Source organism: Watersipora subatra, chromosome 3 (genome assembly GCF_963576615.1).
Source record: "Watersipora subatra chromosome 3, tzWatSuba1.1, whole genome shotgun sequence".
NCBI lineage: Eukaryota > Metazoa > Bryozoa > Gymnolaemata > Cheilostomatida > Watersiporidae > Watersipora > Watersipora subatra.
The window spans coordinates 4716802-4743143 of record NC_088710.1 but is presented as its reverse complement, the minus strand read 5'-3'; the positions used below and the strand labels follow the sequence as shown (position 1 = coordinate 4743143).

At 37.2% G+C, this 26342-nt stretch overlaps 2 protein-coding genes across 3 annotated transcripts in view; one reads left to right on the top strand and one right to left on the bottom strand.

The window, feature by feature from the left end:
- LOC137389967 (uncharacterized) overlaps positions 1 to 13709 on the top strand; it is a 58797-nt gene extending 45088 nt beyond the window's left edge. The window contains exons 13-17 of the mRNA XM_068076168.1: positions 133 to 567; positions 1988 to 2174; positions 2887 to 3054; positions 6104 to 6254; positions 12524 to 13709. Coding sequence (XP_067932269.1) covers positions 133 to 567; positions 1988 to 2174; positions 2887 to 3054; positions 6104 to 6254; positions 12524 to 12583 — 1001 coding nt within the window. The 3' untranslated portion in view covers positions 12584 to 13709. The remainder of the gene's footprint in view (positions 1 to 132; positions 568 to 1987; positions 2175 to 2886; positions 3055 to 6103; positions 6255 to 12523) is intronic.
- Positions 13710 to 21417: 7708 nt separating this feature from the next.
- The window catches only part of LOC137389929 (xanthine dehydrogenase-like), a 29640-nt gene continuing 24715 nt past the window's right edge, over positions 21418 to 26342 (bottom strand). For both annotated transcript variants that reach the window (XM_068076118.1, XM_068076119.1), the window contains exons 27-29: positions 26155 to 26251; positions 25123 to 25230; positions 21418 to 21751 (exon numbers count right to left, since the gene is read on the bottom strand). In XM_068076118.1, coding sequence (XP_067932219.1) covers positions 21681 to 21751; positions 25123 to 25230; positions 26155 to 26251 — 276 coding nt within the window. In that variant the 3' untranslated portion in view covers positions 21418 to 21680. The remainder of the gene's footprint in view (positions 21752 to 25122; positions 25231 to 26154; positions 26252 to 26342) is intronic.

Below are 26342 nucleotides of genomic sequence, written 5' to 3'. Positions count from 1 at the left end.
GGTAGCTTTGTATGTTAAGAAGCAACCATATGAACATATATACATAACAAGACATCAACACCTAGAAACACAGAATGGTGGAAACCTGGTATGATTATACAAACTGATCAGATGGAAACCAACTGCTTGTAGGTATAAGTGGTAGACCTGACTTCAACGTTTACTTGCCTTGGCAGTCAGAGCAGCAAGGTCAACAAGAAGAGTCAGGGCAGCAAGAAGAGTCAGGGCGGCAAATGGAAGGCAGCCAAGGCTTGGCAATGCCTTCAAATGGAGACCAGGCAATGCCATCACTTGGACCCCTGCACCAAACTGTCCAGACTGGGATTCCAGCTGTCATCCACACCGGGCATGCAAGTGGTGCACAAGCAGGGGCATTACCTAGCAGCCATACAGGGCCTAAAAATTGTAACCAGAGTGCTTCAATTAACCCACTCATGAACCAGTCTGGGCAGCCATCTTCTGGGCAGGCAAAAACTTCTGCCTTCGAGTGTGGAATTGTCAAGAGTGAATTGGAAACAGATGATTACCACCTGCTGTGCTGCCTCATGGGATATCTTCTGACTTTAGGTATTTATATCAATGTTTTCATAACAATAAAGTTGTAAAAGATATGAAATTTGCACAATCCAATCAATGTGGAGTTGTCTTACCACAGCTTTAAGCATCGAGTGTAGGACTTCACACTTACGCTATTAGGAATAAGTTCAGTTCAAAATCAGAGTGATTAAAGCATGTGAACACATCAGACAGCACCGATATAGAACACTGATATTATGTAATCGTCATAGTGATAAGTTCATGTACTGTTATAGACCATCAACATCAGGTTTTTTGCATGGCATAAAAATACGAATGATGTTAGTACTGCTTGATGCTAGTATAAATAGTTAACCTTTAGTTGACTAAAAACTAACTAAAGTTAACTTTTAAGTTGAGTTAGTTAACTTTAGTAACCAAATTAATTAAAGTTAGCTTTTACCAACTAGTAAGTGGTTGTAAAATGCATAATGCAGTAGATTATTTGAATTATGTAAGTCAAACATGTAAAGCACTACCGAGCTAGAGAAAGTGTATAATAATGTAAAACTGGTAGAAAAGTTAATGATGTATCAAACAGGCTGTGCCAACGTCAGAAAGCATTTGGACAGGTTTGACATGGTATGTCAGTGCACTAATTAAATTTACCAACCAGCAGAGCTGAGTCCATATTCATGGCAATTTGTATATTTGAAACAAACCTCGTTTGTAGCGATCCAACTTAGTTATCATTTGATGTGATTTGGACATAGGCAAAAGTGATTTGGGATTTCATTTGAAAGACAGAAAGCAATTTGGATTTATTAAACAAATCAACTTGCTGATGGACAACTGAAGTATATGGTATCTCAAACTGTTTATGCTTGGTGTACTCACCATCGAAGGCAGTTGAGGTAACATTCTGCTGGTATCAAAACACCCAGCCTTATGTTAGCTACTATACTATGTCAATAAGATTTTCCAGCCACATACACTTAACTGATGGAGATTTATTGCGAAATAGCAGACACTAAGGGTATAAAATTATTTTTTGTAATTTATGTACTGGATGTCCTTTGCTGTCTTAAATTTAGCATTTATGCTTTTATATGGTAGCCTTTTGGTTTATTTACACCGATTTACAGCCACTTGATTTGATAATAAAAGTAGAAATTATAGTCAGAATATACATAATTCTTATATAACCATAAATTATCATTGTACTATTATAATGCATTATTATTAAGATTATTATTTGGTTTTCATACATTTCGAGGTTCAGCCGATAAATCTTCGCAGTGATATCTTTGTAGTAGCTACAAGTATCACTGTCTAGTCATAGTTTACCCTTTTAATGAGTCACTCTGGCTAGCCTTTCTATAGCCTTATAACTACAGCTTCATGGAGCACTCTGGCCGTTTATGCTCAATAGTTTACTCACAGCTTAATATTTCTTTTGGATGGTTTCCAGGGAAGAAAATCTCTTACCTCAATGGGAATGATGCACAGGCGGATCGTGAGAAGGGAGAGAGATTAATAGAATGCATCAAACATCGTATTGAGTCGCAGGGTGTCAGACTGTCAAGTCCAAGCACTCCTACGAGCCCACCTGCTTCCCGTACACTGGACCATAATTGGTCTCTTGCAAAAGCTGGCAGGTAATCCTCTTGAAAGGATGTATAGGAGCACTAAAACTTATAAAATGATATGCTAGCAGTGTTGTAACCATATATCAACAAGTTTACGATTTATGTTTGATCAGTTGACCCTGGTCAGCATGTCTATGTATTTCTGTTCATGAACTTGTATATAATCAGTTGATCAAGTTCACAGCACAGATCTTCAAACTTTTTAGAATTTGTACGTTCTTCACTTTTGCAGACTCTTGCTGAAAAAGAACTTGTATGCATAATGTTGAAGTATTATCGTATTCAAATTTGAAATGTCATTTGGCATGTAATATTTTCAACATTCATAATTGGAAACTTTGCTATATAAAAACTTTAAAATTGTTGTGTGTTTTTCAAAATTCAAATTTCTATGCAGCTGTAGGCACCTAATCAAGATCGTTCGTTTTTATCTGCATTGTTTTAGATACGTTTAGGGATATTTATGCCATTTTTTTTAAATTAAAGCCGGTGTTATCCATAGCATTTTTTATCCAAATGAGTGCTGCATCCAAACCTGCCATTTTTGAGCTCAGTTAATGTTTAGACAACTCCTACTGCAATAATCATTTAACATCAGACAAGCAATCAACAGTTTAATTGCCTGAACGTCATTGTTTAATGAGTCTATGATATAATCGGATGAGTCTCTGATATTATGAGGACTAGTCTAAAACTGAATACATAATACATATGTTCTTAGGCTATTTGCGCAGTACCATCATTTCTGTGGCAACAACGAGAATGCTGTAAGATGCCTTATTAGCGCAATGGAACATTTGAGAATAGTTGACCATCAAAAGCTTGACCCAAAGGTTAGACCACTTTGCCAAATTCGAGCAGAGCTGGAAAAGTACTGCAACTCGTTAGGGTGAGTCAGCAATGTCTTGTTTACATGTGTAAGTCCTAAAGTACACTAGTAAGTTGTAAGTACACTAGTAAGTTGTAAGTACATTAGTAAGCTGTAAGTACACTAGTAAGTTGTAAGCACACCGGTAAGTTGTAAGTACACCAGTAAGTTGTAAGTACACTAGTAAGTTGTAAGTGCATTAGTAAGCTGTAAGTACACTAGTAAGTTGTAAGTACACTAGTAAGTTGTAAGTACATTAGTAAGCTGTAAGTACACTAGTAAGTTGTAAGTACACTAGTAAGTTGTAAGTACATTAGTAAGTAAACTAATATGCTAGTGGGCGATTGTGTTTTCAAGTTTTAAATGCAAATCTCTAAAAATTTAACACATGCATCAGAATGTTTTTGTAATTTTCTGTTAATATGGACAGTTGCAGTATACAGAAAGAGCTTGTAACAGACTAAGTCTAAACATTTGAGTGAATACTTATGATAAGTTGTAAGATGTACTACTAGCATTCTGAAAGGTGTATGTTTGCTTATGGATGAATTATGGATTACGGATGAAACCCAGTTAGCAATTTAACACAATTATTCCTGCACTAATTCCATTCACTTCCAAAGCACTGGCTACACTAATTACAAATGTATCCAGATAAAAACTCTTTATATTACTGGCACTGACTAGAGGCATTTGAAATTCAACTAAATTGCTACATTCAAGCATTACTCAAAGTTGAAACAAAAAAATGAACACTCATGTTTTTTAAACAACTTGCCATTTTCTATCAATGTTTAAATGTTTGGACTTATAAAGATGACTCGAGTACTTTTTAAACCAAATTTCAAAAGTTGTAAAAATATTTAAATTTTCACTGCAAGTTTAAACTTGGACTTTCAAGCTGAAACGGACTGCCTATCAGTTGCTGATAAAAGAGAGCATTTTTTCTCAAATTTGAGAACGTTATTTAGTGAGTTTGCGTCAACTATGATTACAGTCACAAATTGACAAAAGTTTGATATCTTTTCATGAAACGGATCGCAGTATTTTTCAATGAGTAAAACTTTCATATACATGTATGTGTTTAAGCTTTTTTGATCCACAGCTTAGAATCTGCCAAATTATGATACAAGAGTGTCTAAGTTACTTCTCTATTCAGAATGTATTTTAAAATAGTTCCATAGCTAGTAAAAATAAAAAGCAATCTATGGACATTTTTCCAACAAAATCCATGCATATACATCCATATATATGTCAATCTACTCAATTTTTTTAAACCTGCAAAATAGAGGTTATTACCCGTACTCAAAGTAGTGCCTACCATATTTAGAAACTTCGATAAAATGTGCTCAGGTATGTATGAGACTCGCGTAGCCACAACTTTTACGACTGACTAATTCCTGTTCATAATTGAGTAGTTTTGAGTGTTCCTAATTTATTTTTGCACTAAACTAGTGAATTTAGTATCATTTTAGCAATACTACGTGATTGTGAACAGCAACATTAAGCATAAAGAACTTGCTATCTTATAATTATTTTTTACATCGTGATCACGATCTGTCAGCTGTCAGCAGGTCGAAAGAATTTATATCACTGTCAAGGTAACAACATTTTCTTTTCATCTACCAAACATTACTTTTTAAACAATACAAGTAATGTTAAATATAACTAGATTTCTAAACAGCCTAAGACAGATTTCTGTCAAAAATTGTGATTCATCTTCACGAAAAAAAATGGATGTATGATAGTGGATGTGTCAAATGAATTACTGAAGTGTGGGCTTGTGGGCAGATACTCTGAAAAAAACATTAAATTGAAATAAAATTTTATTCCAGAAGAATTTTAGTCAAAGATGTTAATGTTGTGCGATGAAAATTTGTATACGGAAGAACGGGACCTTGTGTTTGATCTCATGTTGAGTAGGATTACTGTTAAATCTTCTAGTAAAAAGCAATAGCAAATGTAACATTTCAATTAGACAAGCTTTATTAGCAACTGAACCACAGTTTACACTAGCCAACTCAACACTGAACAAGGTCAGCCGACCAGCTGGTAGGTAAGCAAAAGCTAGGGGGTTGACTCATCCTAAGCTATTTATAGAGCACTAGCTGCACATGTCTGGGCAGCGAAATTTTTTTTCCCAAACAGGTTTACATACGGCAGTAAAATGTTGGCTCCTGATTGGTTTTAGTAAATGAGTTTTAGTAAACAAAACCTACATCATTACATTAGAAATCAATAGTTATAATTAGAAAGGAACACAAAATTCTAAATTACGTAGTAAAAATTATGTTATCATTCAAAAAGTGCTGTTAAAACGTAAGAGGCGCTCGCTTAAAACTCATTGATTTAAGCCATTCTGATTAAAATTATGGAATTTTGTGTTCCTTTCTAATTATAACTATTCACTTTTAATGTAATGATGTAGGCTTTGATTACTAAAACTCAATTACTAAAACCAATCGGGAGCCAAAATTGTACTGCTGTATGTAAACCTGTTTGAGAAAAAAAAATTTCGTGTTCAGGCAGAAACAACACTGAACTCTAGTGATAGTGCATACATATCAATTACTAGTATTTAACTATTTTATAAATAAACCCCTATATGTCATATTGCGTAATTTTAACTTGCGATAGATTTTTTTAAATGGAATTTTACTAGAATTCTTGTCATGAAAAAAACATCATTGCCCATAAGTCAAGGATGAATTTTTAAACTTGAAATTTGATGTCAAATTTTCAACTTCAACAACAGAATCTATGGTACTTAATACAATTATCCTTAATCAAAGTATTATGTTGATAAGATTAGCCAAGATTTGATATGAATGAAAGATACCGCTGGTAGCCTGTTAATCAATAGTCATAGTGTTCTAATACATGTGAGGTATCATTTTCTTGAATAATTTAGACTAGGTCTTCATACATGAATAAAAGTTAAAATTCACTAGTTTACAATGCATATGAACTTGTCTGACTGTGTCTTCCCAGTGCTATGTTCAGAGCTTATTTTGTGCATAGGAAATATTTTGACTCTATGATAATCATTCAAGTATTTGTTGATCTGCAGCGACCAGCCTTTCATACAGCCAGGAGAGGAAGAGGTAGAATACCTGGATAAGGTTATCAAAGCTATTCCTTGCCCAACTGGATACAGCAGACCTGAAGAGGAGAACCTTCATTATGTGTGGTTGCAACACGTTAGAGACAAAGTGGTCATTGTAAGTCTTTGACTAGCCTATCAGCAGTGAGTTCATGTCTAAGCAGCCTATTAACAGTGAATGTTAGACTGTAACTATCCTATCAGCACTTAGCATTTGTCTGCAACTAGGAGCATATCAGCAGTGAACGTTTGTCCGTAAATATCCCATCAGCTGTGAGTATGTTTAACAAAGAACTTTGAATAGGTACGTCCACATCTAGCTTTAGCTAGATGAGAGAAAGCTACAGAGAGAATGTTGCTACATTGAGAATGTCGCTACATGACGCTACAGAGAGAATGTCAGTGCTTAAGCACTGACATTCTCTCTGTAGCAGGCAATTGGCTTTCAAAAAGTTACAGAATTTTGCTGGTTTTTCTTTTTCAGTAGCTTGATGTTTTACCTCATAAAGGAGTTAATTCTGTAACTGCCCTTTTAGAACCAACTGCCCGCTATCACCAATTTACCAAGCTACTGTCACATTCCAAAATGGTGAAGAATAGTATAGAAATAGATATGTATTATATAAATTATATATATATTATATATACACCCTGCACGGTATATATATACCATGCAGGGTATATATATATACCGCACATATATATATATGGTATATATATGGTATATATATGGTATATATATGGTATATACATGTATATATGGTATATATATATGGTATATATAGGCCATTTGTCCTATATTATAGGACAGATGGCGCAGTTGGTAAGGTATCTGGATGGTGACCATTAGGTCCTAGGTTCAAATATCAGCAACTGCACCTTTCTGGCAGTCCTCAAACAAGACCCTTGCTTATATGTAAGGTCTACAACATCTATGAGTGCAATAACCAAAGCCATGCCAGCTCGAACATCACTCGATCAAACAAGGTCCGCACTGCCTGTAATGGAGCCAGGACAAGGCAGTGAAAAATTGGCCACTGGTTCAAAACGAATGAAATGGACTGGGACTGATAACGCGAAACTCATGCAGTGCTACTTTATGAGTAAACCTCAAAGGAGCCCCCTGAATTGCCTTTAACCGCTAAACAACTTGTAGCTCAGAGGAGTAACATAATCAAGCGGCAACTTATATCGGAACTTGAAGTAGATGAAATTAGGCAACAGTTCACCCAAGTAATCATATCAACACACACGGAGCTAGCACACGCACCATCTTGTGTTGATTCACAGGTCAAAGAAGACATGCACATTGACTTTGACCCAAGAGTGAAAGAACTTGCAGACAATATCATCAACAAGATGCCAGCTGCTAATGATTATAAATGCAGATTACCACTATGGAGTGTTAGCAAGGAATTCAACCTAAAAAGCTGTTAGAAGACATTAACTTGGCACTGGAATCGATCTCAACTAGATCGATCAGTGAGACTAATGCCCTAATCTACAGTAGGGCAATCGTCCTCTTAGAGTAGATGGGTAATTAAGCCACTGTCAACAAGGCTTCAAGCCATTCTGTCTTGGCAGATGAGGCTGCAAAATAAGATCAAAGACTTGCGCAAGAAAGTTAGTAGGCTCAGTAAGATATCTAACCACAGTTTGGAGCGTCCAAAAAGGGAAGCCACAATGGAAGCTCTAGAATCTGCCAAACAGCAGCTAGTAGCACATTCGGCGTGACTGAAGTGGTACACCAAAGAGCGGGATAACATGAGAATGAACAAACTGTTTACCAATAATCCATCGAGAGTGTATTCCCAGTTCAAAGATGAACTACGAAAGCCAATGCCAGAATCTCCTAAATCCAGCACCTCAAAGTTCTGGAAGGGCATCGGGAGGAAAGAGGCTACTCATATCACCACTACAAATTGGCTGAAGAGGCTCAAAAAGACCCACCAACACACTGTGGCACAGCAAGGACCCACCATCAGCGAAGTAGACATCAAGTGCAGAGTGCAGTGTATAAAGAACTGGGCAGCACCTGGACCTGACACGATTAAAGCCTTCTGGTTGTAGAGATTGACATCACTTCACACTAGAATGGCTAAGCAGAGGGAAAGACCAATAGAACAAAGGTGATCATCCATAATGGCTGACCAGAAGGAGGAACTGTACTTCTGATGAAAGACCCGAAGCAGGGGCCGAGTCCCAAGAACTATCGGCCAATAAAATGCTTGCCCTCCACCTGAAAACTGTTCTCAGGAATAGTTGCAGACAAACTGGAAGAGCACATGAGTCACTATATGACTAGTGCTCAGAAAAGAATTGGACGCAACACCCGGGGAGCCAAACATCAGTTGCTGGTGGATTGGACGGTCTGTCGAGGCAGCAGGAGAAGGCATATCAATCTTGCCATGGCTTGGATTGACTTACAAAAAGGCCTATGACTCAATTCTCCAGTTGGATACTTGAGTGCTTAAGGTTGTACAATGTTCACCCTAACCTTGTGGCGCTCATCAAGATGTCAATGACCAAATGGAAATCTGAACTGGAGCCTAATGGCAAAAAGCTCCCGAGTGTCAAAATCAAGCGAGGCATCTATCAAGGTGACTCATCACCGCTGCTCTTCTGCATACACCTAAACCCTCTAAGCAATATGCTGGAAAAGACAATATAGATACCAGTTTAAAAGTGGCACCAAGATAAACCACCTCCTCTGCATGAATGACATCAAGCTGTATGCTAAAAAGGAAAAGAACATTGATTTGCTAACACACCTTACTTAGGTATACAGCAAGGACATCGGAATTACCTTTGGTATTGAGAACTGTGAAAGGCTTATTCTCAAGAAAGAACATTCTGTACACACATATGGCCTAGAAATGCCAATTAGGACCATCAAAGATATAGAAGAAGGGAACAAGTACTTGGGGTTTATGCAAAGCAACATCAACCAGGAAGCCGAAGTACGTCACAAAGCAATTACCGAATACAAGAAACACGTTCAGCAGGTCCTACGAAGCCAGCTTAATGCCAGAAATAAAGTCGTGGCAATATGTACTTACACTGCCAGTAATAAGATCCCCAGCAAGCATAATAAAGTGGACTGAGGAAGCCGTCAAGGAAACAGATATAGCAACTCACAAACTGCTAACGATGCACAGAGCACTCAACCCAAAATCTGATACTACTAGATCGTATTTCGATAAGAAAGATAGGGGTAGGGTACTCCAAAGTGTGCAGCAAACAGTGAGAGAGGAAGGACAAAGCATTAAAGTCTATACAGCCTCCATGGCCACCACAGATAAGTTGCTAGCTAAATTTCAATCGGCTACTCTGACAATGGAGCTTCGCAGTGATGACTGGCACATGAAACCTCTTCATGGTGCTTACCACCGATAAAAATCTAAGATTGGCAATCTCTACCAGACATACATGTGGCTAAACAAGGGGAACCTCATGTCCAATACAGAGTCGCTACTCATTGCAGCCCAGGAGCAAGTGCTCCCAACAAGGCAGCTCCAAACAAAGATCCATCACACTAAAAACGATCTTAGATGCAGACTGTGCAAAGATGCACCTGAGACCATCCAACACATCATCAGTGGATGCAAGCAGCTAGCCGAAAGCGCATACACTGAGCAGCATAATCATGTTGCATGTGTTGTGTACAGAAGTCTATGTGATGAGTATGGCCTTAATAAACCACAAGACTGGTGGAAGCTCCTGGTTAGGTCAATGAAAATGACCGTACTAAGATCCTCTTGGACTTCTACATCCGGACTGACAAGCATGTCCTAGCAAATCAGCCAGATATAGTAGTGGTGGACAAGGAAAACAAGAGGGCTACTATAATAGATATAGCAGTACCCAATGACTACAATATAGCCAGCAAAGAAAAAGAAAAGGTAGAGAAATATTTCCCTCTTGAAGAAGAAATTGAAAAATGCTGGGATGTAACAACAACTGTAATTCCTGTAGTCATTGGGGCACTGGGCGCAATAACACCTGCACATAAAATTTGGCTTGCCTAGATGCCGGCAGCAATCAATTCAAGTGAGTTGCAGAAAAGTGCGCTATGGGGAACAGCTAAGATCTTGAGGCGAGTGCTCAAACTCCCAGGTCTCTAGTAGGAGACCTGAGTTAGAGCAGAAATTGCCACCCATATGGGTTAACCGGGATGAGGAAACAGTTTTTCTATAGGTATATATATATTTATACCGTAAAAAACCATTATTTGAACGCTATGGCGTTATATTTTTCAAACCTTATTTAATGATGGCGTTTAATTTGGACAAGGTGGCATTTAATAAAAGGGTAGCATTCAGTTTTTAAACTAGCTGCTCCGGATTTTGTAAAGTCAAATTTCATTTAATGAACAATGAACGATAACGTAACATTCAACATAAAATTCTAATACAAAATAACTTAACAAATTACGAACGATGAAATAACAACCAACATACAATTATAATACAAGAAATATCATACAATACATATAATACAAAATAACATGGTGATTATTGGTAAGCAATAAAATGTTTACTGTTGATAAATGGTTATTGCAACAGTCCTCGTCCTTCTCTAGAACTTGCTCACTCGCAGCGAATAGTGGAATGTCATTTATATTGGATAAAGCTAGCATTGGCCCGCATTAGCTAGAGACATTTTGGTCTAGTCTTTATCGGCGGACCATGTGACCTGCAACAACGAATCTTGTTATCTGCAGAGCCCATATCCCTTGAATGCCTTGATGATTCGTGCATGTTCGTCATGTCTGCCAAAGTTTATAGGTACATTCAAGTAGTGCTCTGATGAAGTTTAACCCACAAATGATGTCATATAAGCGTTTTAGTTTCATGCTAAGGCCTCAATGGAGTAGGCTCAATCTCCAGGTACCACGATCCAGGTGTGTTTATTCATCCGTTTGATGCGTGATCAGTGCTTTTGATATTAGCCCACAAAACTCAAAGTCCATTGAAATTACACTCGTTTTTTTGGTACACTATGCTTAGTTAGGTACATTTGATTAATAATTAGTGTGATGAATGTCAAAGTGTGATGAGTATCAAATATAGGTGACCTTCAAATAAAGGGTGGCGCTCTATTTTTCACACCAACTCCTACAGTGGCGTTCGAATTGAGGTGGCTTTCAAATATAGGTGGCGTTTAAATACAGGTTTTACAGTATCTGCATAGATACATAGATACATAGAAATAGATATATAGATAGACTCGCTGAATACTTTGTACACCAAAAGTTTTTGCATAAGAAATCTTTTGCACAGAAAATTCATTTTTATTTAACGTACCACATTTATCATTCTAAATTTTAAATAAAGGCATTTATGTTTTGTTTTCTGTCTTCTCTGGCAATTAAAACCTAGCAATGAAAAATCCATTTGTTACTGGGATTAAAATTGGGACCTCCAGTTCTGCAGACAGGTATTTATCCAATACACTGTCCAACTGGCTATTGTTACTGGTACTGAAATTGGGACCTCCAGTTCTGCAGACAGGTATTTATCCAATACACTGTCCAACTGGCTATACTATGAAATAAAGTGTGCACATACTCAGTACATATTCTAATCTTTCATAGGTTCAGTTAAATTTTCAGTTAGCATTATGCTAGAATTGTTGGCCAGAAGAAAAATGCCTAAACTCACATAGGCAGCAAGACTATTGCAATCAGTATAGAGCTGTAGTAGGCAATTCACATAAACATATATATATATATATATATATATATATATATATATATATATATATATATATATATATATATATATATATATGTATATATATATATGTATATATATGTATATATACACTTATGCTACAAACAGTAATGTTTTGGCTATTGCACCCTCACATGTGCAGCTCAGAGCCAACAAGGGAGCTAACCCCCAATGTCAACAAAAGTTGATTTCTTCCCATATGTATATATACACATGTATAGAAAAGTGAAACTTACTCAAATCAAATTTTCTGGAAACTAAACAAAAAATACCAAAACTACGACAATGGTTGTTATAAGTTGAGTATATGTAGAACTATGGTTGCAGTTCTAACCTGGTGATATTATATGAAATATACAGTATAGGTATGTTTTTAAATTTGAGGTAGATACAAACTTAGGTTAGTACATGTATTAGGTTATCTGACACACTTAAATAACTACTCATTACCATAACTCAAGGGTTATATGTTTTATGCAGGATAATTTTATCATAGCATATGATATAGTTTGTTCTTGTTACCCTAAAAGACAAGCCTTCGAGTTTTAAACAAATACAAAGGTTTTGTATATTTTAGGTTTTATATTATGCAACTTTTTGTACACAAAAGCTGTGCTAAAAAGACCTAGCTGCAAGAAGTTTATTGTTTCAGGGGTCTGCAACTCATGGAGCTCCGAGCAGACCGATTCAGTCAAGTGATGCACATCAATGAGACAACGCGTACTAAGAGTTTCCTTTCCTTTTGATTCTTCAGATTTGCTGCCAGTTCAGCTAGGTTTGATTGGCTCACCTAGAACTGAAGGTTGCGCCTGATAATTGTCAGGAACCTCTGAAAGCACAACTCATCAGCATCTATGTTATCAAATTCATATGAGTATCTATCACCAACCTACCGTAAAAATACTTATTTTAGTTTTAGCCATTAGAGGTCCGCTGAAACATTATTTGTTTCATTTAATATAACTTTTAGGTGGTAAAGGTAGTATTTACAGGTAGCACTGACAGACGAAATTGTCAAACATTAGACATGAACACACAGGTGCTTTCTATACCTGCACATCTACAATATGACATGAGCATCAGGACTTGGTTGGTCATCCACCTGCAACTTCAGCTTGACAGAACTGCAGAGCATAAAGACTGCTCTATTTAAACACTTCTAGCAGATTATGATCATCTCTTTTTCAGATGTCAGTGTGCTTTACAATAAAATTTGATTTTCTATTTTAGGCTGGCAGCATTTGTGTAGGTTCAGCATTAAATTCAGGATAGATAGTTGCTGACGGTGATATCAACAACAGTATGAGGAACTTCTAGATTTTGAGGTAGATCTTAGAACAGATGCGTAGAATGAACTAGTTAGCATTAAATCCGCAAAAAAGAGAAAAATAACTATTCACTACTATAATTCAAGAGCTATTCATGATGTTTTAGACTGACATAGAACAATTTTGAAAAATAAAACAACAGTATTTTAGTTAGACTGTAATTGCCTGGGAACCCAGCGCCTTACGTTATTTCTAAAGCTACTCAACAAACAAACTTAGTAAAATTCTGTGAATTGTCAGCAAATCTCATATAACGATTTTGCTGTTCTTATCCACACATTGTTTACATGAATTTCCAATCTTTGGCTTTAATTGGAATTTGATTGTTTTAATGGATTTTATTCACACTGAATATGTAAATCTTCATGAGTAAAAACATTTCAGTATTGTCCAGCAATGCATTACTTTGTTCTACGCATTCCTCTGTTTTTTACCTTTTTTTGACTGCATTTTATTCTTTCATACATTTGATTTTGCTATCTATAAAATAAATTCAGTCATCTGACTAAACCAAAAGAAGACAACTCTGAGTTGTCCGGTTGCAATGTCATTCATAAATCAACTCATCGCTGCAAGTATGAGAATAGTGAGAAGGCTGCAAAGCCAACTCGGGCATAAAAACTACATTTTAGGTTTGTACCAGTCAACTGGCATAGCCTAAACCTCACAGCAGGTCATAGACTTTGATATGCTTAGTCACTTTCCTAAATCATGCACTTATTCTATTTCCCTGTTTCACTTTTTCATATAAAACAGAGAATTCTATCTGTAAAAAATTTGTGCCTCATAAGCCATGTTTGTCAATAGTTTGTTATTGAAAATTTTCAACACTAGAGATGCACCGATTCTAAATTCACCAGTCGATACAGATACCGATCTGATATACCGATTCTTATTGAAAAATAATCCAAATCAGATCTTTTGTGTTGCATAAATAATTGTTCATTTTATTATAGAAAATATAAATATTAATTTATTTGTTTGTATTTATTTATGGTAAAAAGATATATATGTATATATATATATTCACATACTGAGATACAGTGCATGTAGTAACAAAACGGTCCATGTTTCTTGTAATTAATAATGGTAATTACTGTTAGTGTTTTAATTCTCCAGCAAGGAGTCTCTTCTATCACTATCAATGTAGCCAGTCGTACCAAAGAGGGACTCGCTTGCCACAGATGATGGAGGACAGGCTAAATATCGATAAGCCACTGGGGTTATTTTGCACGATACATTGTATCGTCAGTATCAAGAGAGAGATAGAAAAAATTATGCATCGTCTGCTCAAATTACTTTCGTAATGCTAGTACATGTAAATAGAAATATTACACTGCATTCTTGTTTCCTTCTTTGTTATCTTGTTCGTGATTAGCTGCAATAAATCCCATCGCTGTAATTGGGAAATACCACACTTTGTGATCGCGTCCTGACTAAAGCAAAAAGGTTCCTCAGCTGTGTTGATGTTGATTAGGCTATAGATATGAAATAAATAGTGTGACAGGCCCGGAATTCATTAAGTAAGAGTAAAGAACTAGCAGCTGAGGATTTTTATTGGTGTAGCAGGCTAAAATACTGTTTTTTGTTAAATAGTTGATCTGTAAAATGTACCTGAAGTTTCAGATTTTTAAGGAAAGATCAGCAGATACCGATTCCCATACATAACACTCATATTGATAGCGATTCTGATACCAAAATCAGGATGACTTTATTGAACACAAAATTATGGCTGCCAAAAAAAGCACTAAAGCACTAATGTGTGACCCCAGCAGTCACTTGAATACAACATATACCACTAATATGTTACCCTAGCAGTCACTTGAATAGAACATATACCACTAATATGTGACTTCAGCAGTCACTTGAATAGAACATATAGCGCTAATGTGTGACCGCAGCAGTCACTTGAATACAACATATACCACTAATATGTGACCTCAGCAGTCACTTGAATACAACATATACCACTAATATGTGGCCTCAGCAGTCAATTGAATAGAACATATACCACTAATACGTGGCCTCAGCAGTCAATTGAATAGAACATATACCACTAATATGTGACTTCAGCAGTCACTTGAATACAACATATACCACTAATATGTGACCTCAGCAGTCACTTCAATAGAACATAAAGCACTAATGTGTGACCCTAGTAGTCACTTGAATAGAACATATACCAGTAATATGTTACCCTAGCAGTCACTTGAATAGAACATATAGCGCTAATGTGTGACCGCAGCAGTCACTTGAATACAACATATACCACTAATATGTGACCTCAGCAGTCACTTGAATACAACATATACCACTAATATGTGACCTCAGCAGTCACTTGAATAGAACATAAAGCACTAATGTGTGACCCTAGCGGTCACTTGAATAGAACACATATGTGCTGAGCATGTGACAGACAAAATTGATCAACGAGGTAAGCTCTTATAGCCAGTTTTTAACGCAACTCAAGATATGTTTTATTTTATGCTCATCATCTGACGGAGCTGTGACTCAATTTACACAGGTCTTTAGATGGTTGTCAGCTACAGAATGCTTTCTTCAAGGAAATTATACTCTTACCAACTACTAACATGTTTAATGCTATTTCCTGAACGTAATACAGCTTGAATAAACAAGAACTGATCACTAGATCAAGTATCACTTTTTTGTCTGCTTGCAGTCATAGAAACAAGAGCTGCTCGCTAACTCAAACACCTTAGAACCTCACTTATAAAAGACTCCACACGCAAAATTTTCAGATTATAAAACGATTTTTGGTAAAAACTTTGTTTCCAGTGGGTACGATGTCTAACCCGTCTTATTCAGTTTGTTTTGCTAGCGTAAGTCAGTAAACGAAGAGTATTTGGCTTTGGTTTGTTGTATAATTTGGAGTTATCGTGATTCATATGCACAGTAGGACAACTGTCGTTTCTAGGAATTTAAGTTCTGTGTCCCATGTATGATGACATACACTGTAGTTTTTCAGTTAGTGATGACGCACAGAAATATTTCTACTTTCGTTCTTATAAACATACATTCTGAGCACAACAATGACCAAGACAATAATGCAACACCAACCTCTTCTGACTGCCATCATCCCACTTTGCGCGGTCTTTGCTCAGCCACGTTTAGACGACCACGCTAAATGTAATCAAACCGTTTGTAGTTTGGTATTTGTTATTTCTCTGTTCTCTCTTCGTTCCGGGTTTGCTTCTTTTGTCTCATTGTAATATCCTTCACCAATGTTACATGCTGAAAATTTTTGAGCTTCGAAGTTGTGGTTTTAACTGTAGGAATGAGGGGGACGTATTTACATGATGCGCAGGAGTGGTCACACAACTCCGAAGAAAAAATGCACAAAGAGGAAAAGAAAAAATTGTTGCACAGCTCTGCATTTTCTTTATTAGTCTTGCGCTTTTAGCTGCAACGGGGCGCATATTTTATATCACGGCTGACAATCCTAAAATGCATCTAAGGTCAAATATCAATGTCAAAGCATGTAGGAAATTTTTCTTTCAAATTCAGTGTTAATATTTTTATTTCGAATATAACATTTTGAAAACAGAGCTGTGTAGAGATGCTGCCGTAATGATGTCACTAATGAAGACAATGAAAATCCAACCTCCGATCACAAAGATTTTGTGCAATAATACGAATATTGATGTTTACATCATACGCAGTACTTCGTTGCTGATATGATGTTTTCACAAACACCCACCTTGAAACAGAGGTTTGAACCAATTCAAAAAATTAAAGATTTAGTGTTTTAAACTATTTACATGCTACGAAGATGAAAAATATGACAAAAATTTTTGGCATGTAACACTAGCGACTTTTATTATATAATCACTTATCAAGGTCTTCGTTCGATGGTAAATGAAGTCTCTTCGCGACGCCGCTTTATATGCGCGCACACAGGTTTATGGCGATCAAACCCATGCAAACGGTGGGTTTCTATAGGTCCATGTACTTGGTACATGACCTCCCAATGCCGCTCTAACATTCTTAATCCACATTCCTGCGACACAATTAAGCACAACGGAAGCATCACTGTATACCCTTTAATTGAATGCCATGGCGCTCTTATTATTCAACCCTTCCTCTATAACGGCAGCATTCAAATAGAGTCTCACGTTTTTTTCAAATGGCGTGTCAGACCTTTGTAAAGGTAAATGTAGCCCTTTCACAGGCGGAGCAAATGTTGCCTATATTTTGACCTCTTTTTCCGGTAGCCATAACCCTTTTAGATGAAATAAATCTACTAACTTACCTCCAACTTGTCAAAGATCTCTCAATAAATATGCATTGAGAAGCCAAGAAATATTTCTACCAGTCAATATCTAAGGCTTGAGATTAACCTGCAGTGATATTATAGCCTGTATCCTGCCTTGCAATTTTTTGGAACTTTCAATTTTTATTTCATAATAAATTTGAAGACATATTTTTATTTTATGTCTATGCTTTACAGTGCTGCATAAAAGCTCATTGCACTCATTGACGTCTGTTACAGTTTGCAACCGAAACTATAAGTTTTTATGTGTAATAGAAGAGGAGTTACAAGCATGGATCCATTGTAATGTTATAGGAAGATGTGGAGAAATTATGTTATGCATAACTAATCCAAATCCACACACAATATTAGTGTTGAATTTGCTTTGTCGTTTTATACTATTTTGACTGTTTAGATTAAGCCCTTTTGCTTCGCTTGTGGGAACAAATTTGATTATTACTGGTTCAGGTACTAGTGAAGGTGCTAAGCTATTGAAAGCAGTACTGATATTAACCAGTAAAAGTTACTTCTTTATTCTATAAGTCCTACTATTGAATACTCAACTAACAAAATTCTAAAACAGTAATATTAATGACATATGGTTAGAATAACTAATGAAGGTTACATCCTTACTCGAACAGTCGTCCATGTTGGTTTTCTCAGTCCCGTACGTCTGCGAGTTTTGATAGTCAACCAGGAGTGGTGACAGTCCATAGATCTATAAGAGAGTTTTGGCAAGTGAAATAGTGGCGTAGAAGAAGCTCAGCTTATGAAAGAGAATGAGGCTTTATAGATAGGGAGAGACAGGCTCCTCAGCAGGGAGAGGGCGGAGTGCCCTAGCAAACCCTCGGGAAAAGAGAGAGAGCGAGACAGAGAGAAAGAGCAAAAGAGAGAGCAAGAGAGAGAGAGAGAGAGGGCAAGAGAGAGAGAAGAGAGAGGGAAAAAAAGAGAGAGAGCGAGAAAGGATTTATAGGGAGAGAGCGAGAGAGGGAGAGAGTGAGAGAGAGGGAGAGAGAGGGAGAGAGAGTGAGAGAGAGAGTGAGAGAGAGGGAGAGAGAGTGAGAGAGAGTGAGAGAGAGTGAGAGAGAGGGAGAGAGAGAGAGTGAGAGAGAGAGTGAGAGAGAGAGGGAGAGAGAGGGAGAGAGGGAGAGAGGGAGAGAGGGAGAGAGAGAGAGTGAGAGAGAGAGGGAGAGAGAGGGAGAGAGAGGGAGAGAGAGGGAGAGAGAGGGAGAGAGAGGGAGAGAGAGGGAGAGGGAAAGAGAGGGAGAGGGAGAGGGAGAGAGAGGGAGGGAGAGGGAGAAGGAGAGGGAGAGGGAGAGGGAGAGAGACAGAGATCTTATCTTGTTTGCATAGGTCTTCAGCTGTTGCACGTGATGTAGACATGTAGGGTAGAGCTCATGACTTACTCATGGTACCTAGGTCATGTTTGACCAGATTGGCAGATCCGTATATGTGTACTCATTGATTCATCTCTAATGTTTCTCAGGGGGCTTCTGGTGATGGTGGTTGGTAAGTTTAATTGCTTCGACATCCCTTGGGTAAGTTCTTCATCTATTGCTAACACAATTTCAATTAGTGATTCTTCCAATTTTGAAGTTTCTAATCTGCTTTTGAAAGATTAGAAATTAATTAATTTAATTATAATTGGAATTAATTAATTACAATCGAATATTAATAGATTCCATTGTCCTAAGGCTGGCCAGCCATGCCCAACGAGTCGAAGCCAACAAACACAAATTACATGTACTGTACAAACACATGTACTGTACATCAATTGATAAACTTTGGGCCGCTTACACGTTAAGCACAACTTTTAGCCTAAAACTAGTCATTCATATACCATCGTAAATGTAAACCATTTTTTCATCATATGTTGAAGTATTAGGACTGTGTTAAATTAGGAATTACTATTAGCTTGATGCATTAACTAATTATTTTTATGGTGTTGTTTTTAAAGTTTATACGAAAAAAAAAAAAATACTTTGAGTTGGACTACAGGAGAACTAATTGTTATTGATGTAAACGATTAATTATTAATACAATTTTGTGAACACTCCTCTACTGATCACTTGCTATTATGGACTCGTAAAGGTCAAAGTGGTGGTCAATTGGAGGTGGCGTTCAATTAAAGGGTGACGCTCTATTTGTCTACTTTTCTCCCATGGTGGCAGTCAAATAGATGTGGTGTTCAAATAGAGGTGGTGTTCAAATAGAGGTGGTGTACAAATAGAGGTGGCCTTCAATTAGAAGCTTTAAGGTATATTAATATTCCAACAGGCATTTGTTACATGATGATGAATTCTATATTGAATATGGAATAAGCCTTTATTTGCAGACAAGATGAAAAGGCGATCTTAATAATGTAGATAGTGAAGCCAAAACAAACAAAAAATGATATTACCGGATGCTTTAACCAGAACCAAAAATAAATATAGCATAAACAATAAAACAAATCATGTTTTATATGGTATAGGAAATACAAAATGAGCGATTACTGATTGAGTGATAGTGTGATTATTGTAAGGGATTCTCCTTCTTTATTGTCTGTGGCCACAACCACAACACCAAACCTCAAGCACATGGTTGCCACTGTTGCGACTAAATAATAGTGCCAGTCATTCCCCAATAAAGATGAATAGTCCAGTTACCGTCTGACTAGGACTTTGTTCATACTAAATTTGAATGACAGTCTGTTTGTCAGAATATCGAACAGGATTGTCTGCACCCAGTCATGTAACGTTTGGTGTACTATCTGTCACATGACTTTGTATTCTAGACATTAGAATAGATAGTGTCGTGGGTTTCATCACTTTCCAGGCACGAGCAAATTGAGGTGTTGGTATATAAAAGTAAGATCTTGGGTACTCAAAGGTGTGCTGCAGGTGGATACCCAAAATTCTCAGTGATGCCATCAAAGTTAAGCGATTAGAAATGTTTAAGAAGAATCTGGAGATCTGGGTTCAAGAGACGTAGATTCCTTTCTAAGCAGACTTGTAATGAGACTTTGGTGGCACAATATGAGCCAAAGTCAAAGCAGCTGTTATTGAAGTGGAAACCTATCATTCCCTGTCACAAAGAAGTTCAGAGCACCAAGGAGCGTCAAAAAAAATGATGTTGACAGCATTTTGGGATGTGAGAGGCCCAAATACAATAAGCTTACTTGAGCAGAAAAACCACAGCAATTTGTGAAAATGACCTGCTACACCAAGTCAAGACACTAAGAACAAGAGACGAGGCATGTGATCTTGTCGAGTCATTCTCCATCATGACAATGCAAGGCCCCACACTGCCATTCAAATCATTGAGGCCATTAACCAACTAGGTTGCGAACTGTTGGATCACTCACCTTACAGCCTTTTTCTTACACATTCGTACTATCAGCTCTTTGGTGCTCTAAAGTCCTGTATCAGAGGCATTCATATGGAGACTCTTGACGTGGTTAAAGATACTGTGAGTGAATGGTTACAAAGGCAAGCTAAAGATATTCATGCTCACCGGATCAAGAAGCTAGTATCAAGATGGCAGAAATGTGTTGACTTGTCTGGCAATTATATGTTGAACAATAATAGAAATAAATTATGTAAAACAAATACATCTTGGCTTTTAAAAAAATCATCTTTACTCATCAAATCGTCCTTTTATATTCGAGTTTTGTGGAGGCTTGGAACGAATTGGCACGTTATGTTGTAAAACCAGTTTTTACCTACGAAATTATTTGCTTACAAACTTGCTTCTGGAACAAACTAATTTCGTAAGAAGAGGTTCTACTGTATTAAGCTTTCCATTTGTTTGCTGCCATAGAAATCCTCGACGAAACTATTAGATAAACTATTTGGATAGTGTGAAAGACTTAGCTTTTAACTGCAGCATCAGTTGGCTCAACCAATGTCTAAGCATGTAATCTGAACAACTCTGCAGACTAGGAATGTAACTCAGAAGTCATATATGTGCCAAATCACATAAAGATTTTATTGTTGAGCTCAGCTATACTAACAATCAATAGAGAAAAATAGTAAGATTTGAGAAGGAAAGATATAAAGGTGAGTATATTTTGTCATAGAAAACTGAATCATAAAAAGTAATAAACAGCAGAGCTTGCTGTTAAGGCAAAACTTGTTTGGTGTTGTCATAATATCATTAGTGCTCTAAATATTGCATAAAAATGTAAAAATTGTTCATTGTGATGGTCAGAGCAGATTAGGAATGTAGTCTTAGCTGATGTTAAAGTTTGCAGAGTTGAGTCCACAGGCTACATGCAGTTTCTCCAGAGTCAGGGGAAGATCTGGAAAATACAGAAGATAAAACATGCAGAAAGTCTGTTTCATGGTTACAAGACTTTCAACCATGATAGTTTCAACTCTTGTTGAGTGAACTAAAAGTGAGCCAGAGGATACGTTAGGGGGAGCAAGGTGGAAGAGGACTCGAACTTGGCAATGTTATGATATTTTGGATATAGCAAGGCCTTCACTGACGTTGTATTCATTCGATTTCCAAGCGTTGGACCATGAGAGATGGTAACTGTGTGTCGGCACCTCCTGAAGATGCCAAACCACAAGAAGGCCGAAAAAGAAACACTAATAGGCACAAATTTATTAAACACAAATTAGAGACATCACACTGGGCGATATCGCAGACAAACGATATTTCCATATTGAGAAGAAGACAGAGATGCGAAGGTGTCAATAGACAATTTTTCTCATATTTAGGCTTCGTTCGCCTACAACACTATGGAAGACATATTTATTTACTATTCAGTTGCTCACCAATTCCTACTTCACACCTTGCTATCCCAAGAAACTGTGAGGGATACTTTGGTTTATATTGTTACTAGCTGCATTACCCGCCTACAGAAACAGATTCACGTGCAGCATAAGGTTTATTGAGAGTTGTCTTTCATACTGTAAAACAACTCCAAATATGCAGTCTACTGAAATTGTTGTCCTGATCAGAGTACGCATGCACATATACATGTCAATGTTGGGGAGAACAATGGAAATCTGCAATGTGTCTTACAGCTAGATGCGTGTAAAATCTAATAAATATTCTAGATTCATGTGTCTAGATTCATACCCGTCTATATTTGCAGTTGACGATCGCGCACTTCTGCCGCTGAGCCCCCGCCTCAACTGACCAGTCTTTACCAGCCGAGCAGTTGACAATCGCGCTCTTGCACTCGCCTAGCAATCAATCGCTTCGCACTTGCAATCAGTCACCTTGCAATCAATCAGTCCGCACCCGCCTCGCAATCAATCGCTTTGCACTCTCCTCGCAATCAATCGCCTCGCAATCAATCGCCTCGCACTCACCTTGCAATCACCTCTCACTCACCTCGCAATCAATCGCCTCGCACTCAATCGGCTCGCAATCAATCGCCTCGCACTCACCTTGCAATCAATCACCTTGCACTCGTCTTGCAATCAATCACCTTGCACTTGCAACCAATCGTCTGACAATCAATCGCCTAGCACTCAATCGCTTTGCAATCAATCGCCTCGCACTCGCCAACTCATTCATCCGGAAAGCCGCGCCTGGAAACTCTCGCTGTACTCAGGGCGAAAAAGGTCTCTCGCGCATCCCCGAGTGACGCCACGGCCTCAAGCCTAGCTGTGCTATGTCTTTGCACAGAAAATTGATTTGCGTTTAACATATAACAACATTTGTCATTCTACCTAAAACAACTGTAAAGGTATTCAAACTTACTTTTTCAAACAACTTTTAAACTTCATGTCATGAGAAAAATGTTTCGTGCAGGTCAAATAAATTTTAAAAATAAAACGACTATAAAAGGGTTTAGATGTAACAGTGAAATAATTAGCAAGTAATGGCTAAATTGAGTCTGTTTTGCTACGATTACAATATGAGATGATTCAGTAATGATACAATTAATACGAACTGAAAAAACAAAATAAAATTTTTGAATGTATTGAATTAATAATAACAATTCTTGCATAGAAGTGTGTGTATAAAAAAGTTACTGTTCCACCAACAGCTATCCATCAAAACTCTGAATACGATGATACTGGTACGACGATATGTTATGTAAAAATAAACTATTGTAGTGTCTTTGTCTGATCGAAGGTGAAAGAATCTAGATGCTATCCCTGCTCGAGATAATACAATTTTTCGCGTGAAAAGTAGTGACCTTAACAGCGATTTAGCAATTGAACCTTAAAGGTTGACTTGCAACAAAATTCACATTACCGTTATTTGATATGAAAAGATTCACCATGTTTTACTCTGTTGTGTAGTAGGTGCAAAATATGTGGAAAGGTGATTACAAGCTCTTAAAAGCTCAAAAACGAACAGAAAATCGCAGCCACACGAGACCGCCGTAGTTTGGATTCCTTTTCCAAAACAGCTCAAATGTGATGTAGTTGTGAGAGATGGTTTCTGTTTACACTTTCTTGCAACCTTATTCGTCGAAATATTTTCACAAATATACTTCACGCATTCAATAAAACTATGTCTATTGTTCTTACGCGTCTGTTTTATCGTCATTGTAATGCTGTCACTTTTAGCACTGATATTTTATAACTTACCGTAAAACATCGTTAAACTTTTTAACCTTAGCTCGAAGGAGTACATATCATTGTCTGATAATTATGACGAGCCTGTTGGTCACCTGTGATAATCGAAAAGTGCTGCAAAAATTATTTGCGAAGTATTGGGTCACATGATCAGAGAACGACTTGACGATTGAATAATGCCGAAATAAAACTGCAAAGTAGCGAGCATCTATATTTGATACGGGGTCTTCGGTAAAACCCGAAGTGTTTGTCATAAACTAGTACTACGATGAGTTTTATATTGAGCTTTGTATTGGCCTTTCAATTCACGTGAGAACATACGTGACAAGACGATAACAAAATTTCGTGGTAACGTCATCGAAATAAAGAAATTCCACTCTACGGCGGCTTTTCGTTTTTGAGCTTTTAAGAGCTTGTAATCACATTTCCACATATTTGGCACTTACAACACAACAAAGTAAGACATGGTGAATCTTTTGATACCAAATAACTGTAATGTGAATTTTGTTGCAAGTCAACCTTTAAGAAATGCCAGAAATAGAGGTTCACTAAAACAGCATCGTGTTTTATAGAGTTAATAAAATTTAATCGCCAAATTCTAATATCGAGGGAGTCTTTTGTCGATATCGTTTTGCCGAAAACAAATTAGCCCTAATACGTCGAGGACAAAAAAGCATCGCGTGTCATGAAGCTGAAAGAAAGCCATAGAGTTGTAATTATTACGTCATTTTTGTGTGAAAACGGCAAATGATGAATAGGCTATGTATAGAGGCGCACTAACCATAGATTCCCGTTAATGCGCCCTAGATACCTAGTAGCGGCTAATAGTCCGAAAAGTACGGTACTCTATAAGGCGGACACATACGCACACACACAGATAGACAGACAGACAACGATTGCCGTTTATATAGTAGATTGGTGCTTGAAACTACTTTCTTTATATTTGTCACCATTCAGTTTGTTGCACCAAGCTGTAGTCATGTGATATTAGTATTACTAAGAGCTTGGTATATAATTATACTTATTTGAACTACGAACTCTCTCTTCTACACCACGCACTGCAGCTGACATACAAAAAATTACAAGCTACTATCACCATTTTCTTTTAACATTGACAAAGACTGACCTGCAGTAAAGGATGTAGACAGACCCTGGTCCTTCCTGACCTCCAGTATGCATTTCCTCAGAGAGGTCACCGCTGACTCAGCCAACAGCATTGGAGGCTCAGCTACAACTACACGCACAAAACATCTCACCGTTAACACCGCTATGACACAGCAACACTTCTTTACACTAATGTAAGGGCAGGAGAAAGAAGCCTACACCTAGATGCTGTATGACAGAATATAAATACAATGACAGTGTACCTACAGTTGTACAAAGCCTCAAGTTTAAACTTAAAACAATATACTAATATTACAACAGTAAAATAACAATACAATGCAACATGAAAAATTTAAATAAAAATTGACCTAAAGTAGTAAAATCTACATTGCCCTAAATATCTAAAAAAGCAATAAAAACTGGCTTTGAAAAGAAATTTCGAATTCAACTACATTATATTATAATGTATTATATAACATTTGTGCAGTAAAACTGAAGCTTAATAAAAGGCCTATAATTAGGGTTAGACTGAGTTTCATTGATTGTTTAGTAAAGTAACTAGTACCTCCACAATCGCTTGCACATCAGTGGTATGTGGGGCTTTCAGAGAAGCTAACAACAAGAAAACCAAGAGTAAAACAATTGTAAACCTTTACGCTTTCTATAGAAACCCGATGCAGCTTTACCGGTTGCTATCAATGAGAGTTATGCTCTCATACTACATTGGTAGATATAACAGATGAATGTTATACGTGCTACTGAGTGCTGTGTGTAAAGGCAATTTCTGAAGCCAATAGTCAATGTAAACGTGAGTAATGAATAAGAAGAAACATTAGCCAGAGTGATGAGAGTATGGTAAGTTCAGCTATCTGTAGAGACTGCAGATAAATGGGAGTAGGATAAACTCAACTACCTGTAGAGATAGTAGTAAAAGCTATTACTAAGAGTTGGAGAAACTGTACGAATAATAATTATAGAATCGTAGGTTTTCTGTGAAGCTGACTCAAAGATATTTGTTGACAAGAAATAAGCAAACAAGCAGGTATCTGCTTACCTTTAGACCTTAGAGCAAAAGCTTTGTTTGGTCGATGTGAAAGGAGTGAAACCCTCAGGTCTACTGGGATGTCCCGACACATGGGCACATGGTACGACTAGAAAAAAACAAGTTGCAAAATTTTGCAAGAGAAGACAAATGAAGAACAACTCATCAACCGGTGTCATTTACAAAAAAATACAGTCTAG